Below are 21485 nucleotides of genomic sequence, written 5' to 3' on the forward strand. Positions count from 1 at the left end.
GGAGCAGAAGCGACAGGACACGTGCACAGCGACTCACTCGAGGGACTGGCCACTGGAGACGCAGGGAAGGGCGGAGGCCGCAGCTGGTTCCTCCTCCTCGGGGCCCCCGTGTCTTCCCCTGCCTCCCACCGGCTCGGACGGGGCCCACCACCTCACGGAGAGTCGCTTGCTTTGCTCAGAGTCTGCTGATTTAAATGTTAATCTCACCTTAGGGAAAAAAAACTTCACAGAAGAATCTAGACTAGCATTTGACCAAATACGTGGGCACTGTGGCCTAGCCGAGGTGACACATGAAATTAACCCCCACGGCATCGACAGGCCAAGGTGAGCATGGACGACGAGAGCGAAACCCAGGCTGCCACGCACCCCCAAATCCTCGGGCTCGTGGGGGCAGCCGGGCCTCCAACAGGCGGGGCAGGACCCTGGGGCTCCCTCCAGGGCCCAGAGCCCAGCCATGGGGCCGCTACCTGGGCCGCGGGCTAAAGGGCCCGGTGTCTCGGTCCTTTCCAAGTTCCGGCAGTTACAGGCAGGGCCTCTACAGACGCCCACGGGCGGGTGTCCGTGTGCACAGGCGGACACACAGGCGTCTTCAGCTCCTGGGGGAAACGCTAAGGAGCACAAAGCTGGGTCATAGGTTAAGGGCAAGTTCAGCGTCGTAAGAAGCCGCCAAACCGCCTCCCACGTGGCTGCGCCCTCGGCGCTCCAACGGGCACCGCGGGTCCCGCTGCTCCAGGTCCTCCCAGCTCCTAGGGTCCGCTCTCCGGACGCTGGCCGTCCTGGGCGTGGGCGGCCTCTCCCTGTGGCTTTACTTTGCGTTTCCCTGACGACGTGTGGTGTGCAGCACCTTTCCCTGTACCTTCCTGCCATGGTACGCACGTTATGTTTAAAACTCAACACTGCGAAGGCAAGCCACCCAGTTGAAAATTAGGCAGCACCCGGGCAGACACCTCGCCCGAGACGGCGTGCAGGGGGCGCAGCCCTGGGGAGGACAGTCCGGGAATGCCTCACAAAGCGAAACTACCAGATGCGAGCTTTGCGATGCTTTTCTCCCATCTGCGGCTTGTTTTTTTTATCCTCCCGAGGTGTCATGTCAACTTCTCTCATCAGATTTTCCTCTCACGGACGGTGCTGTCGGCGCTGTATGAGTGTTCTTTTTGAAGTTTATTTCTTTTTTTATAAATCCTCACCCGAGGATGATGTGTTGTTCATTGATGAGAGAGAGAGCGAGAGCGAGACATCGATGTGAGAAACATCGATCCGTTGAGTCGAACCCAGAAACTTGGTGCTTGGTGTGACACGCCAACCAACCCCGCCACCCCGCCACCCCGCCACCCCGCCGGGGCTGACCTTTCTGTCCTAAAGTGCCCGGTTCCCCAGCTCTTCGACGGCCTCCCCTCCCAGGCGGGGGAGCCGCTCCTGAGCCCGCTCCGCCCCCCGCGTCAGCCCCCAGCTCTCGGCAGGGACACCGGCACAGCCTCCCAGCCCAGCCCCGTGGGCAGCAGAGTTCACTGGCAGGTGTGCGGGCTCTACATCACAGACACCTTCCTTGACGAGATTCTCCAGACTTTCTCTTTCATCTTGTGCCACTTCCCATAAACCACATGTTCCCCAAAATCATCCATTTCACCTAAATGTTCAAGTTCATGGGTGGGAGTTGCCCCTGGAAGTCTGCGAGGGTCTGTGGGCCTGGGTGTCCCTCCTCACTGCTGGCCTTGGGAGCTGTGTTTGTTTGCTTTCACCACTTCGAGATCAGCCTCATCGGGGTTATTGATGTCACTGTTTCCCAAGCCCAGCCCTGGCCTGCGTTCCCTCCCGTGCGGGGCTGGCCTGTCCCGCCGGCTCCGCTCCGGTCTTCCTTCTGCTGCCTCCGGGCCCAGCTTGCTGCCCGCGCCCCACGAGAGTGGCACCCCCCCCCGCCCCCCGCCTCTGACCGCAGACGGGCATCCCCCTCGGCTCCGGGCTTCAGCGTCAGCCCCCACACCGTGCACAGCATTCGCACGGGTAATTTCGGAATCTTTTCCATTTTCCACTCGCTGTGGCTTCTCCGAACCGTGAGTTATTTAGAACAGTGTCTCTTAGTTCTCGGACACGTGAGGGTGTTCAGTCATCCTTGTGTTTTCTCCTGGCTCCACTTCGCTGTGGCTGTGAAGCCTCTGGGGTCAGCGGGGACTTGCTTGTAAGATCCACCCAAGTCACCTGTGCGTCTGGGTGTGCCTCCTGCTGGGATCCGCACGGTGGAGCTTGCCGGGCAAGGCGGCCACACCGGCCCTGCCCCTGCCCCTGCCCCTGCCGGCGCTCCTGCTGCCTGCTCTCCGTTGGCTCCAGAGGCTCGGGTCTGAGCCTTGCCACTTGGCCTACTTGCCCCAGGGGCCTGTCCACCTGATTGCACACTTTGATACTGCATATCAGATATACACAGACTTAACAGCATTATGGTTTCCTGCCGTCAGCGCTGGTGATTTCTGGCCGCAAGGTCCTTGCCCGATAGAAGCACAGCGCCCCCAGCTGTCCGCCGACAGGCTCACGGGCTGGTTTCCCCGCAGCCTTCAGCCTCCCTCTCCCCGACCCTCGTCTTCCTCACCTTCCTCACCTTCCTCACCTTCGGCGGGGCCCAGCTGGGACTGCGGCGGGTTTGCCGCTGCTGCTCTGCTCTCCGACACCACCATCGTGTCTCCTACGTGCACTATTAGTCAGCTCACACCAGTGCGGTTCTGACACGTGTGTTTCCATTGGCTTCTTGATATTTGCTTTTTCTTTACCTTAGCACTTCGACAGCTTATTTCCTCTCATTCCTTGTCTTTTTTCAACTGACCACTTCCTATCTTATTTCCCCATTTGTCGCCACTACTAAGTTGGGGATTATGCAGTTTTTCTAGCCTCCCAGCATTCGCCCCGGAGGTTCCAGCCTCGGCCAACAGGAGTGGGCGCGTCCCCCTCCTTGGGCAGGACGGGGTCTCCGAGCTCTGCTGTCCCCGTTGCCGCCCCCTCGGCTCCGTGCTGGTCTCCCTCCGCGTCACACGGCTGGAACCACGGCCGCTCACCTGCCGGGCCCCGCGGGTCCCGAGGAGTGCAGGCAGGTAGCGGCCGTCCCAGGGAGCGAGCGCCCTTCCCCCCCTGCTGGGGGCGGGCGGTCGGTCTTGCTCCTGGGAGAATGCCGCCATCTCCCCTCCACCCTGGACGGACAGTTCTGCAGGCACAGAATTCCAGGTTGGTGGCCGCTTTCTGTCACACTTCTTGGAGGGCCACACCACCACCGTTCCCCCGTTTCCGTGGTTTCTGGTGAGAAGTCAGATTCCACCTAAATGTTGCCCTAAATGGGGCACCTCCACGATAGGTGGTCATTCTGTCCCAGCTCTGGAGGCCAGAGTCACCCGGAGCCACCCGGGCACCCCAGGTGCTCCGCCGCGCCTCTGCCCCCACCTTCAGCGCCTCCTGCCCACCCAGGGTCCTTCCCGTCTCTTATGAGGGTGCCCCCGCCTGGCAGGACCCACCCCCATCCAAGGCGCCTCCTCTCCGTCCTCCCGATCGCGTCTGCACGGAGCCTGTCTCTGAGCGCGTCACAGTCTGAGGCTCCGGGTGGAGGTGATGTGGGGGCGTTGCCCGCCTGGACCAGAACTGAGTGACGGGCCGGACTGAGCACGCCTGTCGGCCTGTGCCCCCACAAAGCCCCCACCCCCACCCCGCCCCACCCCACCTGTGCTGGTTCAGATTTTAACAGGGAAGACCTCAGCTACTGTGGACGAGCTGTGCCCCAGGGCTCGGGGGCAGGGGTGGGTGGCCTGAGGGGCATCTCGGGGGGTGCAGGCCGGCACAGGGCTCTGAGGGGCCCGGATTCAGGCTCCCGTCCTGCCACTGCCTGAAGCCCAGTCTCGACCCCCGAGAAGCGGCCCCCCTCTCAGGGAACTGAGGAGGAGGGTGCACGACAGGGGTTGCCCTGCTCCCGTGGGGACTGGCCACCCTGAGTGCCCTGGGCAGCCACGGGCCCAGGCGTGGGGGGCTCCAAGGCTTCCTGGGCACCCCCTCTTGGGCAGGGCAGCCGCAGGGGCCTGGTGAGGGGATGACGCCCAGGGACACGGGGGCGGGCCATGCATGGCAGCTGCCCGGCGCCCGACAGGCAGGAAGCGCTTGTGCGGAAACACGGAGGAATCTGTTTCAAGGAAGAAAAAGTCAGAAGAAGCCCCAAAGGGTCGGCGTGGCTGTGGCCAGGGCAGGGACCTAGGTGGGGTCATTTTCATTTCTTCTTTATAGTTTCCTACATATCACTGGAGATTTTCTCCAGCGAGCATACTTGACGTTTATCACCAGGAAGGAAGAAGAAAAGGTGCTTCTGTGGGGGTGTAGGGGACAGGTCCTGGGCAGCCACCCTGCCTGCGGCCCTCCAGCGGGACACGCAGGGGCAGGGGGCCGCCATCACAGACCGCAGGCCAACCCGGGGCCACCCCGGGGCCACCCCGGGGCCAGCTTTCCCTGCCCTCGCCCTGCCCCCACCTGCGGCGCCCTGGCTTCGGGGCGTTTGGCCGAGGGGGCGGGGGGACACTGGTGCCAGGGGGTTGGGGGCACAGTGGTCAGAGGAGTGGGCCGGAGACCTGGGCCTCCCCGGGGCTCTGGCAGGGAGAGAACTCAAGAGAAACAAGTGTCCCTGGACAGCAGGTCGCAGCCCCTTTATTTCCCGTCAGAAGCCAGAGGGCCAGCACGGCAAGGCGCCTGCGCCGGTCCCAGGGCCCCGAGTGGCCCTGGCCCGCGCCCCACCGCCCGCCCCGGGGGCTCCGAGCCCACCTCCCTTGGCTTCCGGCAGCACATCCCTGCTTGAAGCCCAGCCCTGCTGGTTTGAAGTATTAAAACTGAGCCTCCGTGTCTTTGCACGGGGTCTTTCTCGAACACACCCCCACGACACTGCGTGAGGAAGCCAAGGGGCGAAGGCGCCTCCGGCAGGGGGTGGGGGGCCCCAGAGTTCCATCCAGGCCCCTGGGCACCCGGGCCGGGCCTAGTGGGAGGGCTCCTCAGGAGGGCCAGCACTGGGCCCGAGGCTTGCCCCCCGGGCCGCGCGGCCCTGGGCCTGCAGGCACGTTCCGCAGGACCTGGCGCAGGGAGAACAGGCAGAAGGAGATTTCCTCGTAGGACACCCTGACCCCACTCTCGTACACGCAGGCGAAGGTCAGGGCGCCCTCCGGGGTCGGCCCGAGGTGCGCCAGGTCAGAGTAGCCACTGGGGCCCTGGTAGATCACCCAGGGCTCTGTCCAGCTGTGGGGGTCCAGGGGGGACCTGTTCAGGCGGATGCCCATATGCAGCCGAGCCCTGCGCCCCGCCGGGTGTGAATACAGCAGCCACGTGGGGCTCTGAGCCAAGGCAGCAGGGGGGCCGGGGCGCTGGGGAGCCCAGTCCCTCCTGTCCCCATGGAACCCAGGCCCCAGACGAGGCTCCCTGGGACCTGGGTCCCCGGGGCCATGCCCACACTTCTCCGTCCTGCCCAGCCCCCCACCCCCTCGGGTGTCTCCGGAGCCCTCTTTGGGGGAATCCTGGGCTCTAGCAGAGAGGTTCAGAGGAAAGGGGGTCACCCTGGAGCCCCCTGACCACCCCTCGTCGCCAGGACAGCTGGGGGGTGGGGCTGGGAAGCCCAGGATGCTGCCCTGGCAGCCCCGAGCAGTCTCGGGCAGGGCGGGCACCAGCTCTCCCGGCAAGAAGGAGGTGCCGTCATCCGTGCTGAGGGCCTGCACGCGGCTGCCCAGGGGGCTCCGGGCGTTGCAGTAGAGGACGCTGCCGGCCCACCCTCCGTCCACCACAGCCAGCTGGCACTCGCCCGAGCGCAGGTTGGGCACGAGGCCGCCGTGGCACCAGGTCTGGCCGTGGTCGTCGCTGTAGAAGGCAAAGGCGTGGGGGCTGGTCCTGCAGATCCTGCCAAAGCACTCACGCCGGTCCACGCGGTAGGTGTAGGCCGGCACCAGCAGGCGGCCCGAGGGCAGCTGGATGCCGTGGCCGGGGCCCACAGCAAACGTGGCCCAGTCTGCAGACAGGAAGGGACAGCCGGGGGCCACAGGGGGTGGGGGGGCAGTTTGTGAGGAAGCCACCTGCTGGCCCAGCCTCCGCCCCCCCTGCCTCTGGCCACCCTGAGTCCTCCAGGGCTGCACAGGGCTCCTGAGGGCACTGGTGGGAGTGCGGAGCCCAGGCGGGCCCCTTGGCCACGTTCCCAGCACCTGCACAGGTGGCGAGTCCCCAGACACAGGCAGACGGCCAGCGACTGTGCCTGGCATGAGCGCTGTCCAGACAGGGGCGGCTGAGGGGGCGGGGTGTGGCGACTTTAGGACCCGTCTGGGCGGCCCCTCCTGACCCGGGGCCCCAGCGCCCTGGGTGGGGTCTGCACCTACAGGTAGCTCTTTAATTGTTGCAGGTCTCAGAGCCTGCCACCTGCCGGGGCCAGGGTGGTCCCTGAGGGCAGTGGGTGGTGAGGTCCTTGGGGAAGAAAAGCCCTGAGGTGAGGTGGACCTGCCCGAAAGCCTGGGCTGGGTGTGAGGAGCAGAAGGAGGAGGAGGAGGGAGTGGTTAAGGAGGGAGTCCTTGGGGTTTGGGGGCTCAGTTTCAGACGCAGCTTGGGAAGACGAAGAGCCTGTTCTAGCTGGTGAGACCACCACCTGTCTGTGGGCTCAGGGGTCAGGGATGGGACAGTCCCACAAATTGTGTCCAGGACCCTTCCGCTAGGGGCGGGGCAGATGGGGCTAGCAGCGCAGGGACCTGGAGCCAGACCACTCCCACCTGTCACCGCTCAGGCTACACCCCACCCTGCGCAGACGCCCTGCCCCAGGTGGGGATCCCTGCGCTCTGCCCCTCGCCCTGCCTACCTCGCTCAGCACCGCCCACCGCCTCCGCTGTGAGGTCCCGCACTCCGCCCCACGGTGCGCCCCGCGTCCTGGCTAGTCAAGCAAGCAGAGGCGCGCAGCGTTCCTGCCTGGGAGATCTGCGCCAGCTCGGGGGTTTGGCCTCGCACGGCCACGAAGAAGAGGTAAGACCGTGCCGCGTGCGCGCGTCGAGCACTGGGCAGGGGTTCATAGACCGGTGCTGCTCCAGGGCCGCAGTGCCCAGTACCAGCGCGGCGCCCCACTGCCAGGAGGGGGGAGGAGGAGGCGAGCACGGCCTTAGTTTCCCCGTCAGCACTGGGCGCCCCCTCCCCCCGCGCGCGCGCCCCCTCCCGGTCACTTACCCGCACGGCGCCCCCCTGCCAGCGTGCCGCGCCTCTTGCACCAGGCGGTGGCGCGTGCGCGTCGTAAGGGCTGAGCCGCTGTTCCGCGAAGGCCAGCAGGGTGGGCCCGGGAGGCACGGGCAGCAGCGCGGGCACGCGGTAGGTCAGGCCACTCCTCTCGCTCTGAAACAGCGCGGTCCGCGTAGGGACTCGCGGGGTCCCCATGCTCTGCGGGCCCAGGGCAAGCGGGTCAGCGGGCTGGGGAAAGGCACGCCCCCTCCCCCCCCACCCGGCCCCAACTCGGATGGGAAAGGGGCTCTACAGGCCCAGACACCGCCACCCACACCCCGCGGCCTTCCCGCACCCACTGCCCAGTGCCCTGCCCCAGGCTGCTTCGCAGCCACCACGCCCCCAAATGCCTGGAATCTTCTTCCCCTTCCTCCTGTCAGCACAGCCCACGAAAGGGGAGCAGGGAGCCTGGCCAGAGCCCCGCCCCTGCCCGTCCCTGTGTCTGGGGCCAGCCAGTGCAACCTGCCTGGAAGGAGGCCAGCCAAGTGCCCCCAGGGCCCGAAGTTTTGGACAGGGAGGGGGTCAGTGTCCCCACGTAGGGGCCCTGTGACCTCGGGAGCCAGCCATGCAGAGAGACCCAGAAACGGACAACCCGGACGCAGGGGGAAACGAGACACTCAGACACGAACAGAGACACATCCGGATGTGCACGCGGTGTCGCCGACACACACACTCCGCACACAGAGCACGGCGCCCTGCTGCCACCACCGCCGCCGGCACCCTGCTCGGCCCTGCAGGGTCCCCAGACTCGGGGGGCTCTGGGGAGCAGCCGGGGTGGGGGTCGCCTGCCGCAGCCAAGGGGTCCCCAGCAGGCCCGCAGAAGAGGAGCCTGAACGCCAGGCCCCAGCGGGACGTCTGCGTGGGCAGGGGAGCTGCCGCCCTGCCCCTCGGGCCCCTGAGCGAGACGGGGGTCATGCGGAGGTCCAGCAGGGCCACTGCCCCCTCTGGGTGCCCCCAAGAGCCCCTGAGCGTGCCTCCCGAGACCCAGGATGGGTGTAGGAACCCAGCAGTGAGCGGGGCCCCAAGGAGGCCAGAGAGGCCAGCACCCTAGCACCCTGCCCCGTCCAGGCAGACGGTTGCCCCCGAGGAGGGAGGGTGGGTGCACTGAGGCACAGGGTTTTGAACTGGAGAGGAGCTGCCCCCACACAGTGAAGGGAGGAAGACGGGCGCCCTCTGAGTCTGAGTCCTGCCCTGGCTGAGCCCCGAGCCACTGGTGCGGACAGAGGAGAAGAGCCCAGTGTGGGGGAGGCTGGGTGGGCTCCCCGCAGTGGGGAGTTGAGACCACAGAGCCGGAGGGAGGCAATGTCCAAGACCCCCGGAGCCCTGGGGGGGGGAGGGCCCGTGTGCAGCGAGGGTGAGGGACCCTTCTCCCACCGCCCTTCCCCATGCCCCCCCGCCCCTGGCCCTGGGCCCCTGCCCCACACAGCCCAGCTCCCTAAACCTCCCTGGGCCTGGGCTCAGACACAGCGAGGATGGAGCCGGCCCGGGCAGCCTTTCTGGGGGCCCAGCGTGCTGCTGAGGGAGGCTCGGAGGGCTGGGCCTCAGGGCTGAATTTGGGGCACATGCGAGGCTGGCAGTCCCCTCAGCCAGGGGCCCCTTCCTCTGATCCGCAGCCTGGGCAGCCCCACGGAGGGACGTGGGTGAGAGTGCTGAGCTGGGCAGTGAAGGGCCAGGTGCTGCAGACAGAGGGACAGGGGGCAGCAGAGTGGAGCTGCTACACGCAGCACATCAGGAAGAAGTTGGGGTGCAGGGCAGGTGACAGGAACACACACACACACCCCTAGACTGGAGGAGCCTCACTCGGACACAGGGGAGGGTGCACCTCCACACCTGAGGTCCCCGACACAGACACCTCAGCCTCGGGCTCCCTCTGCCCAGGCCCATGTGCCCAGCAGGCGCCCGTGTGCCCACCCCACCACGGCCTCTGGGCCCCCGGAGAGCGACATCTGTGCCCTGGAAGCCCTGGGGCCCCGCCCCCACCCGCATTGGAGGGGCAGTGACGCCCAAGCAGGAAGCAGGTGTGGGTGCCACGTGCCCCTCCAGGGTGAATGGACACAGCGGGGCATTCTCTCCACTTGGCTCGCTCCCCAGGGCCTGGGGCCACAGGGAGCTGGTGTCGGGAGAAGCAGGGGACCCGCACGCCCCCAGCCTGGGGGCAGAGTGGTGGAGGGGGAGGCTCCCAGGACCAGCTGGTCTTCCTGCTTGCTGCACAGAGCAGCAGGGCAGGGCCGCGGGGTGCTTGGAGCACCCTGGCCTGGACCAGACCCCGAAGTTCCCAGGAGGCCCCCCTCGCAAGAGGAACGGGGCCTCCGGGCAGCCAGCCCCGCCCAGCACTGCCAGTCCAGCAGGGTCTGGGCACTGGCTGTGGCCAAGTGGCTCTGCCTGAATATTAGCTGAAACAGCACCTTTATGTGGGTGTCCCTCCACCGCCCCCCGGCAGGGCCTCCTCAGGGGCGGCACACCCCGGAAGGGGAAAACGAGGCCCAGGGAGGCCACGGGACCTCCGAGAGAACCCGGTCCCCTGACCCTAGACCCAGGGCAGGGGCCTGCCCAGCCCTGCTTGTGGCCTGTCCCGTCTGGGCCCTGGCCTGGAGCACTGGGCCGGCCAAGGCGACTGCCCCTCCGCCCCCCGGCAGCACCCCTTTCATCCTTTGGGCCTGTCGCCGCGGAGCCTGCTGAGACGCTGCACGTCAGGGGCCAGGGCCCTTCCCACAGAGACCCGCGGAGGGGCTTCCCAGCCCTGCGCCCCCCGCCCCCCACCCAGGGCTCCAGCCCCGCCCAAGTGCCCTGTGCTCCATCCGACATCGACTCAATCACAGGCTCTCCCACCTGGCGGAGCGCCCCCAGGTGGGAGGGGGCTTCTCATTCCGTGGACTGGGACCTGAGCCCGACACCCAGGCACACCCATCCAATCCTCTGAATTGACTCCCAGGAAACGCCCACTGGGGATCCACCCATCCGTGGCCCTCAGGCCACGGGGGCAGCCAAAGGGGCAGCAGGGGCCGGGTCCTGGCCCTGGGTGGCTGGGAAGCAGCGGGGCACTCACCAGGCACCGAAGGGAAGCCGCAGAGCGGGCTGAGGGGCGGCTGCTGCGCTGCCTGCCTGCCTGCCTCTCGGACCCCGTGAGCTGCCCAGAGACAAGGGCCCGCTGTGTGGGTGGGAGGCGGGCACTGGCCTCGTCCCAGGGCCGCACCAGGACCAGGACCCTCCCGCCAGCTGTGCAGCCCTGGAGCAGCAGGGCAGCCGGGGGTGCAGGAGGGCGCTTGGGGTGGGGCCGGTGTCAGGATGGGGCTGTACAGGGCTCCTTTCTTCTGGCTGGTCCACTCCCCCCGCCGCCCCGTGCTGGTGGCCTGTGGCACGGGGACCACAGCCACCCCCAGGCCTCCAGCAGAGACGCCTCTGCCCTGCTGACACCCTGCAGCCCTCCCCTTCGCCCCCAGGGTGTGGCTTCTTGGGCCCCCATTGGCTCCAGTCCCACGTCAGTGCTCGGGACCCTGGCTCGGACCAGGAAGGCCAGCACCCCCTCCCCCGCCCCAAGCCCCGAGTACGAGCTGCCTCCCAGGGCCCCCTCCTGCCAGCTGACCCCATTCACCCTCGCCCACTCCCCCATTGCTGTCCCCAGGGTGGCTTCATGGGTGACCGCGGCCCAGGTGACCATTGCCCAGGCCAGGCCTCAGGGAGGTGCAGCCAGTGAAAGGGCTTGCCCCTGGGCCCTGCCCCCTCCATTTCTGCCCCCTCCCCTCGTGTTCCAGGCTTCAAAGGGAGAAATGGGTTCTGGGAAAACTAAGATGTCACAGGATGTCCACACTGAAATGACAAACCTGCTATGTCCCTTCAGGTCCCCAGCCAGCAGCGGGCGCCCGGGCAAAAGCCCAGGGGGTTGACAGGGAGGGAGAGGGGGGCAGATGACACACCCCACCTCGGGAGCCCCACCGGAACCAAGAAGCGAGGACCCCTCTCATCCCCCAAGTCCAGGCCTGGCACAGTCTGGTGGACTCAGGAGAAATGGAGCCTCCAAGCCCCCAAATTACCCGTGCAAAGACCCCCAAGCCCAGGCAGGGCCATGTAGCCGGGGTGTCCCCCAGAGCCCCAGAAGAAGGAGGTGGCCCACACGCGGCTCCGCTCGGGGTTTTGACGTTTCAGTTGGAGCAGCTTTGTTCGAGCAGGAGATTTCGAGTGAAGACCTGCACCTCCAGCGTCCCTGAAGATCAGAGGGTCTGCCTCCCAGACGTCCCCACTCCTCCGGGTACAAGCACGTGCCCACTGGCCCCCAGCAGCCCCCACCTGCCCCCACAGGAGTTCCGGCAGAGCCTACCCCCAGAGCTCAGGGGCTGGGCCGGACACCAGCATGTTCAGCCTCTGGGTGGGCAACTTGGGCCGGTCGCGCCTGAGTTCTTACGACAAACCATACACACTTTCCACGGTGACAAACACCCCAAAGTTTCCCCCCAAACCCGCACCAGTCCACAATCCTGCCAACCCCTCAGGCACGAGCACGGAGTGGCCCTGGTGACCCCGCCGCCCGGCTCTGTGTCGCTGAGGACGGACCATGGCGCAGCCCGCTCCGTGTCCGGGAGCAGCGGCGGCTCCTGCTCTGCCCGGGGCCCATGCCAGCCCGGCTGTGGCCGCTGCTCTCTCCGGGGTCCGCTGGAGCCCAGGGCACTGGGTTTGATCTCAGTCCTTCTTGTTCACCCACGGTGTCTGCCTGTGGCTCTAACCATCCTTCCCCCACCTGCCAGCCCACCTGGGCTCTGAGCCCCCTTCCCCGTGCTCCCGAGGGACTCTGCCGGGCCTCGCCCTCTGGGCTGGGGGTGGGTGGTCCTGCGGGGGTCCCTGGCTCACCCTGGCCCTCTGCAGCGTCTTCTTCACTGTCTCTATTCAGTCTTCTGGAAGTCGTTTTTTCAGTTTCCAAATAGTCTCTTTTATTTTCAAATTTACTGCAATATGTCCTCTAATTTCATTAAAAACGGATTGTTTTTGAAGTTCACCCCATAAACCATCGTCCAAGAGAGCTGTGGCCTGTTCTGCTCATTTGGGGGTGCGGCAGAGAATCTCCCCTTCTTTGAAATGCTGACTCACCTGACCAGCGTGGCCACACCTGCACCCAGGAGCACCTGCAGCAGGTGCCTGGCCCAGCTGCCGGGCTCTTCCGAGCTGGGGCCCTGATGCGAAAAGAAGGGAACCCCAGCACCGGGCAGGCAAGCCAGTGTGAGGGCAGCTCTATTTCTCCAGGAGCCCCACTTTTTGAAGGGTACAGGGCACGTGGTGCTGAGTGTGTGCACCCCACTCCGACGCTGGGCCCCCAAGCGGCCAGGGACCACGTCCGGCCGGGCAGGGCGTGCGCCCGCCCTCCCCACAGCCAACCCGCGGGGGCGCCTGCGGGCGGCCCTCTCCCGGGACCTCGTCCGCCCTGGCCTCCAGAGCAGCCGAGGGCGGCCCTCCCGCAGGCGCTTCCTTCACCGGACACCTGGGCGGGCGGTGGTCCCGGCGGGGCTGCAGCGCTGACCCTCCACTGTTCGTCTCATAAACAATTTGAGCATTTTTCAGCCTAAAACCGTTCTTCGGTGGAAATAAGTCTCCGACCACCAAAGATGGGAAGCTGAGCATTCCAGGCCCCAGCCCCCCCCCCGTCCCGGCTCCCGGCTCCCGACTCCAGCGCCGCCTCCACAGCCGTTGGTGGCAGCGCTGGCAGGTGCAGGGGAGCCGATCCGCGCTCCGTCGGAGACCCACGCACGGCCCTGCTGCGCTGGCCCCTCCGAAGCCGCCGGGTTTGTCCTTCCGAAGGGCGGCGGGTCCACACGGGTTCCCTCTGACAAGCACCGGGTTGTTGCCAGGTCCATCTCCCTCGCTCTCCTGCGTTGTGAGACTTTCTTCCTTGATGAACGGGTTGGTGCCCTCACACATCGCCTGTACTTATTGTCCATGGGTGGGGCCCTGGCCAAGAGGGTGGGTCTCTGCTAGTTCCTCACGGTGGGGGGGGGGGGGGCGGGGCTCACCTGGAAGACCTGGGGTCCGGCAGGGCAGGGACTCCCGATGCCCCAGGAGCCCCGCCCCAAGCCTGAGGCGGAGCGCGCGGCCTGGCAGGAGGACTGCAGAGGGGCTGGCGTCACACCGAGAGGCTACGCCTCCAGGAAGGCGATGTCCTTGGGGGGCTTTTCCGGAAACTGCAGGGAGTACAGGTGGGCCATGTACTGGAGCTCCGGCATAACCATCCTCTGGCACATGCGCAGCGTCTCGTTGTCCAGGCCCTGCCTGAGGTTGTAGCCCAAGATGTCGGCCTCGCCCGACTGGTAGGGCAGCAGCTTTCGGTCCGCGATCTGCGTCTTGTTCTTGGGCACGCTGTCCTGCAGGCACAGGCCCATGAGCTCGCGCCGCCGTGCGCGCAGCCGCGCCACCTCCGCGCGCAGCCGCCGAGGGCCCAGCTCCGCGCGCACGGAGGCCCAGAAGGTGCGGTTGAAGTGCTGGTAGAGGCGCCAGTCCAAGGCGCACCAGTGCTTGGCGCGCTCCTGGCTCTCGGGCGTCAGGCTGGCGACGCTGCGCTGGCTGCGCGAGTTGAGCCTGAAGGAGACGACGTCGTCCAGCCGCCAGCGCAGCCGCTGCCGCAGGAGCACCATGGACTCGTCGAAGTGCTCCGCGATGAGCACCAGCTGGAAGCGCCGCTCCACCTCGGCCAGACGCGCGCGCACGTGGCTTTCTGCGGCCAGCTCGTCGGGGTCGAAGCCCAGGTCGAACCACATGTGGTTCCTCGCGTAGGCGTTGTTCAGGCTCTGGCTCCAGTTGTAGAAGGTGTGCGGGGCGGCCAGGAAGGCGTCCAGGCTCGGCGCGGCCCGGAAGGCGGGCACGTAACTTCTGTAGTAGGTGAAGGAGGACTCCAGCTGAAAGACGGGGTTTCTGAGGATGGAAAAGTAGAAGGTGTCGTTCGGCACCACTTTCTGCACCTGTGTGGAGACAGAAGGAGGGCTGGTGACACTCTGGGCTTCTTCCGCAGCCCAGGGGGCAGGTGGCCTCTTCTCCACCCTGCCCACCCTGCCCAGGGCACAGCGGGACCTGTGGCGCCCCTCCCGCCCCCTCCCTGCATCCCCTGAACATTCCCCGAGTGTTGGTGTTCGAGCGACCCTGGCGGGCCTGAACCTGGCCACGCCCTTCCTCTGAACTCCCTCCAGGGTCTCCACTTCCTCCCAGAAGGAAGTCAGGGAAACCCCTTAGGAGGGGGTAGCCTCTCTGCTGAGACCCAGAGGACCCCCAGGAGGAGGTGTGAAGAGCGTCCCGCCGAAGGGGGCAACGGAAGCGAAAAGTCTCGGGTGTGGGAAAACTGGGAGGTTTGGGAGCCGGGAGAAAGCAAGGGGAGGAGGAGGGGTGGCAGGCTGTGCAGACGCCTGGGTCTGATTCCAAGAGCAATTGTAGGTGCCTGGGAATGGCGGGTGGGGGATGGGGTGATGGGATCTCCCGAGGGACCTCTACTAGCCCCTCCTCTAGCCAGGCACCACACACGCCCCAACGACCTTAGTCTCTCCAGGGGCCAGGCCCTGACACCTTGCCAGTGGTCACACTCCAAAGCCACCAAGCGCCTCCGCAGCCCGGGGCTGAGTCCTGCCCCCCCTCCCCCGCAGAGGGCCCGCCCCGCGCCGCACCTCTGGCAGGTTGAACCTCAGGTGGTTGCACATGACATTGAAGCGCCGCTGTGAGCCGTCCGGCCCAGCGCCCTCCACATAGCGCGCCAGGAAGAGCCAGGGGTAGCCCAGGTGGAACCTCGAGCCAGCAGGCAGCGCCACGGACAGGTTGTGCGTCTCGGCAAAGCGGAAGAGGATGTTGAGCACCGTGCTGCTGGCGGTCTTATGCGTCTTGAGGAACATGACGTTGGTGACGGGGTGCCCCTCAGCCCGGCCCCCGAGCAGGCTGCGGGGAGAGCATGCTGCCGTCAGGGAGGAACACCCCCACACCTGCACCCCCCAGGCGGAAACCCCGCTCAGAGAGACCTCAACCCCGTGACCCTCCAACCTGCTCTTCCCTCCCAACCCCATGACCCCCAGCCCACGGACTCCCCAGACCCCACTCCCCAGACTGCTGACACCCCAGCCCCAGCCCCAGCCCCATCACTGTGGCTCCCTGACCTGGGGCACCCCCAGCCCTGCAGCCCTGAGGACCAGTGGGTGTCCTGGTCCACCAGGTCCCGTGAGTGGCTGCCCCATCTGCTCCCCACGTAGTGCAGGCAGGGCCCCCGGCCCTGGCACCCCCTGCAAACCCCCAGGTTCTTGTCTGGCGCCTGGCATGGCTCTGGCCCTCTGACCTGGGCCACACATCTGTCGTTTCTCAGCTGGCCCTTGACATTGGGATGAGCCAACTGGACCGCAGGGCCAGAGTGGAGGCTGGGGCCCACCCAGCTGTGGACTCCAGCCTAGAGCAGCCGGGCCCCAAAGCAGGGCCAGTAAGAGCGACCCTGGCTGGTAGCGGACAAGGTCTGGAGGCCTTCACTGGACCTGGGGGCCCACGGGACTCCGGCAGTCCCTTATCTCCCACGCAGATCCAAGCAGAGGGGTGGGGTGGGGGCCGAGGGAGATGGCCTGGGGCCCCAAAGCCTTCCCAGCAGCCAGGTCAAACTGCTGGCCCCGTGCGGCCATCCATGTGGACCCCTTCACAGAGGAGCTACCACCGGCAGGCAGGGAGCAGGGGTCCCGACCTCCCCAGACCCACCGTGGGCCCAGCCCTGCCTCTCAGCACCCAGTCACCCTCTGCACGCAGTGGCCTCCCCAAGGCCTTCCTGGCCCAGACCCACCCCCACCTGCCCAGAGCCCCCACACCCACTGCCCACAGACTCGCTGGGAAAGCCTTGGGGCGCTTGTGGGTCCCCAAGAGGAAGGACCCACCCTCCTCCCGTGGAACGGAGACTGAGGCCCGGCCGGGAGGTGGGGCCCGCCACGGTCACAGCCAGTCCTGGGAGGCGGGCAGGCGGAGGCCCTGCTCTGGTTGGGAGGGAGCAGCGCCCAGACCGCAGAGCACCCGCCGCAGCACTCACGGTGCGAGCGTGTCGGTGTCCACGCGCAGGAGGCCGGCCAGCAGAAACACGCCCAGGGTCAGGAGGAGGAGGGTCCAGAAGCACCTGTGAGCAGGGCACCAGTGAGTCCCCAGGCGGGGACAGGAGAGGCCAGGGCCACCCCCTCCACCCACCTCAGCTCCTGCTGAACCCTGGCTGTGTGCTGGCCTGCATGGCCCCTGGGGCCCCAGGCCACACCACCCACTGCCCAGGAGCCAGGAGAAGCCAAGAGGCAGATTCGTGCTCCGGGAGGGGGTCTGACGGGCACAGGCGAGAGCAGGTCAGGGGCCGCTGGAGGCCTGCCTGACTGAGACCCCTGACCCCACACCTGCGGGGCACCTCCGGGGGGAGGCTGAGAGATGGTATTCCAGGTGTCCCGCCCCCACAGAGGGGGACCCTGAGGGGGCCTCCTGGGTGCCAGACAGTGGCCCCTGAGCTGGGACACCCAAGGACAACACTGTGATCAGATGCCGGGACCAGGGTGCCCCGTGGTGACCCTCCTGTTGCTGGTGTTCTCGCTGCACCACCTCCCGGACCTCAGGGCCAAAGTCCACAGAGCCTTTGTCTGGACCTCACCTGTCTGGAGTTCGACCCGCAGTCACCAAGAGCCCCCACATGTCAGCACCCGCGTGCTCTGGGGTCTCTGGCACCCACTGAGGCCACAGGCTGGGGAACAGGCCTGCAGCCCAGACACAGATGAACCAGCGGGCCACCCTGTCCCTGCCACACGGCGTCGGTGTCCATCCACACCGGGGCCGTGGGGGGGGGGGCCTCCTGGAGCACCGGAAGAGCCAAGACGCGTCCAGCAAAGATGCCTGGTGGAAGGAACCAGGCCAGGCCAGAGCCGCGCCCCTGGGGGGGGGGGGGGGACAGCTCGGGTGGATGCCAGAGACCTGAGGGTGTGCCCAGAGGGAGCAAAGGGTGTCCTAGGGGTTGGAGGCCGGGCTGGGTCGGGAGCCAGGGGAGCGCCAAGTCTGGGTGCGTCGCCTTCCTCACGCTGACCCTGCCCCTCTCCTTGTGCTCACTTTGATTTGCTAGTTGTTGTTGCCCTGGTACGTGAAGTGTTTATCCAAGGTGCAGTCCTACCACCAGAGCGGAAAAGCGTTTTTAATGTATGATCCGGTCATGTCCCGGCCACTGGTCGATTTTTGTTGCAGAACCTGCTGTCCTGGTCTTGGTGGCGTCCCTGCCGCCTGGTGTGATGGGGGGCTCCGGGCTTGTCTGGCCCACTTCCTGGCCGGGCCTGGAGCCCGCCGCGCCTCCCGGGGACCCCGAGTCCTAGCGGCAGGGGCCACAGTCTGGGCCCCGGGGTGCTTGCTGCCCCAGGCCCTTTCGGCCACCGTGAGGGGCTACACACACCCAGGCAGAGTCCCACAGGGTTTTCACCTGTAGGTTCAGCTCCAGTTCAAGACTGTGCCTTTTTTTAAGAGAAGAACTTTAAATTTTATTTTTCGTTCCAGTTTGCAGTCAGTAGTATTCTGTATTAGAGTCGGGTGTGGAGCCCAGTGGCCGCACAGCCGCACTCCGGAAGGGCTCCCCCCGCCCGTTCTCCACACCCGCGTGCAGGCACCCGGCACGGTCAGTACTCCGCGAGTGCTCTCCCACCCTGCCGGCACTCCGCACCTGCCGGTTCGCACCTCTTGACCCCTCCCCTCTGCCTCTCAAGACTGCAGCTGTCCACAGGAACCTCTTCCTGCCACCTCCTGTTTCCTGTCTGCCCTGGGAGTGAGGTCTCAGGGACACGGGGCAGCGGAGCAGAGCGCCCCGAAAGGGCCCCTGCCTCACGCACACGCGGGGGACACAGCACACGCGGGGGACACAGCACACGCGGGGGACACAGCACACGCAGCACACGCAGGCGCACGAGGTGCCCGCGGCACAGAGCCCGACGGCGACTGTGTGTCTGGGCGTCTCTGCCCCGAGAGGCCGACTGAAGTTCAGCCTGGAGAAACTTGACGAGACTCCAGCAGATGAGGGTTAGAACAGCCCTCGGGGTCAGCCGCTGCCCTTGTTCACCCAGATAATCAGTCCAAACTGAAACCGGACTCAGTGCAGCGAAGGAGCTGGTCTCAGTCGGCCCTGGTGACAGTGAGGGTGACCTCAGGGGAAGAAAGTGTGTTCTGGTGGGAATCGCAACGCCTGGCGGGGGGCATCGGGCTCCAACACAGGTCGTCGTCTTCCGTGTTCCGTGTTCCCGCTCCTAAACTGGCCTGCGCCCCGGGCCCAGCTCCCCCGACACCCCGCACTCACGGGCGTCTCCCCCTCCTCCCACCCTCTGACTTCGAGCCTCGGGGACATGGGGACGAGGACTGTCCTTCCCGAGGCCGCGCACACCGCACAGGGCCCCTGGGCCCCTGCTCACACTGCAGACCGGGGGGCGGGGGCGGGGGTGTGGCTCTGGCCACCGCCGCTGGCTCTTACTCCAGAGAAAGAACCTTCTAGCTTCCCGTCTGGAAGTCCTCCCAACGGAGTTTTACAGACTCGGGAACTGGTTTACAGTTTGCTCTAATCAATAGCCTTTGTTTTATCTTCTGATTCCACAGGCGCACTCCTCATTACCCGCCCCCCCCCACTGCTTGTTTACCCAAGACCGGTCTCACCTCAGAAGCCCATCTGCACGGCCCCCTCCTGACGCGAGACTCGGCGGCTTGGCTGAACTGATTTGTTGCCAGACTAGACGGTTACGTTGGCGGGCTTCCCTCTGGCAGCACAGTGATTCCGGAGCCCCCTCTCTCATGGGCTTTGAGCCGAACCCTTGAGCCTGGGACGCTCAGAGCGACCACTGACCCCCAGCCTTGTGACAACGGCACCACCCACTGTCCCACCAGGCAACCCATGCCCTGGGGCTCCCCCACGCTGCCCCAGCCTGCCTGCCTCCTCCTCACAGTGTGGTGGGACACCTGGGCCCCTCCCCACCTCTGCTGGCTCCAGGGCCACAGGGAGGGGTGGGGACAGGTGGGGAGGAGGCACACAGAAGCACTAGAATCTCCCAAGAGCATGTGGGGTGAGGCAGAGAAGTAAAATGTAAAGCATTTCCAGACCACACCTGCCTCCCTCCCAACCCCAGGGTGCCGGGGAGGGCAACCCTCTGTATGTGGAGGGGGACGGCCACCTGTCGCTCCGAGCTGGACTCCTCACGGTCACTCAGGCCCCCAGGAGCATCCTGAAATGCAGGTGCAGGTGCTGCCAGTGCAGAGGGGGCTTGCTGCAGGCAGGGCCGAGGGCCAGCGCAAATGCAGGGGTCCGAGCCCAGGAGGGTGACAGCCAGGAGTTCTCAGCCCCCAGCTGCCTTCAGCCCAGACACCAAACCCTCATCTGTCCCTCGCCCCGAGCCCTCGTCCTCCCGAGGCCCAGGCCTGCGGGTGAGCTCCGAGAAGTGTGGGCAGGAAAGAGCCCCAAACCCCTGAGAGGTCCTTGGCCGGACGGACAGAGAACGGCTCTGTTCTGCCAGGCTCTCAGAACATCCAGGGACTGAAGAAGCTCTTCGTCTCCCCTCCAGAGCCAGCCCCCACCTCACCTCCGAGAGCTGCCCAGCAGGAACAGCATGTCGGCAGGCTCCGGGCACAGACGCAGGGCAGGGGGCTCCAGGCTCCCTGCTGGTTCCCACCCCAGGGCACAGGCTGGAGGTGGCCTTGCAGATGACTCTGGCTGGCGGAGAAGCTCACCTGCCCTATCAGGTGGGAAGCCACACCCCCACCCTCACCCCAAACGGAAGGATTAGCAGTGTGGGAAGGATTAGCAGTGTGGGTCCAGGAAGGGCTGGAACTTCCCTGGGGCTCCAGCTGGAGTGGCACTGGGTGTGGCTCTGGGTGCAGGGCTGGCTCCTCCTCAGCCTCGCTCCCAGCTGCCTCGCCGGCCACACCTGCCCACCCGCCCACCCCGGGGTCCATCGGACAGGCGGGAGCGTGGACGGAGCTGTGGGCAGCCCCCAGGCCCAAACGCAGGAGGTGCGAATGTCCGGGTACGAAATGGAGACAGTCGGCGGCCTTGAGGAGGAATAATGAAAACGAGACCCAGAGGAGGAGCTTTTCTGCATCTCCTTTTCTTCTGGAAAGCGTGCTCGGTGCTAGGAGAAAACTGACTATTTCTTAGGTCTTGGGTTGGAAAAAACATTCAATGAGGATATCATTGTAGACAAGCAACAAAGTTCTTGTCTCTCTTCAAGAAATGAAGCTGATTAAGAGACAGACAACGGACTGGGGACGGTGTTCTCAGCACTTGATCATGTGCACGGACCATTAAAAAGGCAGAAGCCCTGCAGCCCGTGGGCCCCGTGGGGGCCGCTCCCGCACCCAGCTGCCCTGGCGCACCCTCTTGGCCAGCGAGCGCCCAGACACACACTCGGACGCGTCGAGGCTGTGCACCTTTGCTGCAAGCCACCTCCCTCCACGCCCCCCTCTCGGTGCCCAGGTTGGTCTGAGCTCGTTGGTGGTCCCCTGCCCTGGCCAGAGACGACGGATGTGGTGGGTGCGGTGGAAATACGGGGGCTGGGCGGGGGGTTAGCCGAGGGGCTGAGACAGGAGTGCTGCGGAAGAGGCCAGGCTGGGGGGGGCACCACCACACCCTCTCTGGCCCTCGCCGAGCCTGGTGCGAGAGGCTGGCCACCCCCCTGCCCCGCTGGGACCTCCATCTCCTCCACGGTGGCGTCTTTCTGGTGCGCACGCTGCGGCACTGTGCAGGCGCTCCAGGGGCCACAGCCGGCCTTGCCCCCACCCTCGGAGGGGAGCTGGAGCCAAGCCCTGTGCTTTCCTTCCAAAGCAAGGGCAGGAGTTGCAAAGAACACCGCCAAGGAGAGACGGCAGTGTGTGTGTCACAGGCGGGCACAGGCAACCAGGCTCTCGGCGGTCGACCACACACACACACACACACACACACGCACACACACACACACAGAGGTTAGAGCAGAGAAGAGGGCGCACAGATTTGTTAAGCAATAGCTCAGTCCACAGAGCAAGGGAGCGGGCTGACTCCAAGCAGAGATTGACCCTCAGTGGCCGGAGGGATTCTCTCCTTATAGGGTGGATGTTTCCTGGCCAGTTTTGGCGTGTTTGTATTTGGCAAGTACTTGCTGCACATGTGGTCTCCACGATGTGCCCTGATTGGCCACCGGGGCTGGGAGGCTGCTCCCACAAGGCTGATTTATCATAATGCCATTACAGTGAGGCAGGGGTCAGGTAGCACCTTCTGCACCCGTGCAGTCGTGATTCACCTTGAC

The 21485-nt window shown here is 66.0% G+C and overlaps 2 protein-coding genes across 2 annotated transcripts; both read right to left on the reverse strand.

The window, feature by feature from the left end:
- Nucleotides 1-4705: 4705 nt before the first annotated feature.
- NEU4 (neuraminidase 4) lies at nucleotides 4706-11057 on the reverse strand. The gene is given in 6 exon segments (XM_028511011.2): nucleotides 4706-6001; nucleotides 6833-6884; nucleotides 6886-7005; nucleotides 7008-7091; nucleotides 7192-7398; nucleotides 10286-11057. Coding segments are annotated over 5 exon segments (1461 nt in total). The 5' UTR covers nucleotides 7396-7398; nucleotides 10286-11057; the 3' UTR covers nucleotides 4706-5000.
- Nucleotides 11058-12890: 1833 nt separating this feature from the next.
- On the reverse strand, nucleotides 12891-19940 carry GAL3ST2 (galactose-3-O-sulfotransferase 2). Its single transcript, XM_036022618.1, has 4 exons — nucleotides 19788-19940; nucleotides 16253-16336; nucleotides 14871-15135; nucleotides 12891-14177 (listed from the first exon to the last, which is right to left on the reverse strand). The coding sequence occupies exons 1-4, from the start codon at nucleotides 19814-19816 to the stop codon at nucleotides 13359-13361; spliced, it is 1197 nt and encodes a 398-aa protein (XP_035878511.1). The 5' UTR covers nucleotides 19817-19940; the 3' UTR covers nucleotides 12891-13358.
- Nucleotides 19941-21485: the final 1545 nt, after the last annotated feature.

This window comes from Phyllostomus discolor, chromosome 4 (genome assembly GCF_004126475.2).
Source record: "Phyllostomus discolor isolate MPI-MPIP mPhyDis1 chromosome 4, mPhyDis1.pri.v3, whole genome shotgun sequence".
Lineage (NCBI taxonomy): Eukaryota > Metazoa > Chordata > Mammalia > Chiroptera > Phyllostomidae > Phyllostomus > Phyllostomus discolor.

Coding starts and splice junctions, on each gene's coding strand:
- GAL3ST2 (XM_036022618.1), bottom strand. CDS start 19,816: ATGCTGTTCCTGCTGGGCAGCTCTCGGAG. Junction 16,337..19,787: donor CTGCTGGGCAGCTCTCGGAG/GTGAGGTGGGGG, acceptor CCCTGCTCACAG/GTGCTTCTGGACCCTCCTCC. Junction 15,136..16,252: donor GACACCGACACGCTCGCACC/GTGAGTGCTGCG, acceptor CTCTCCCCGCAG/CCTGCTCGGGGGCCGGGCTG.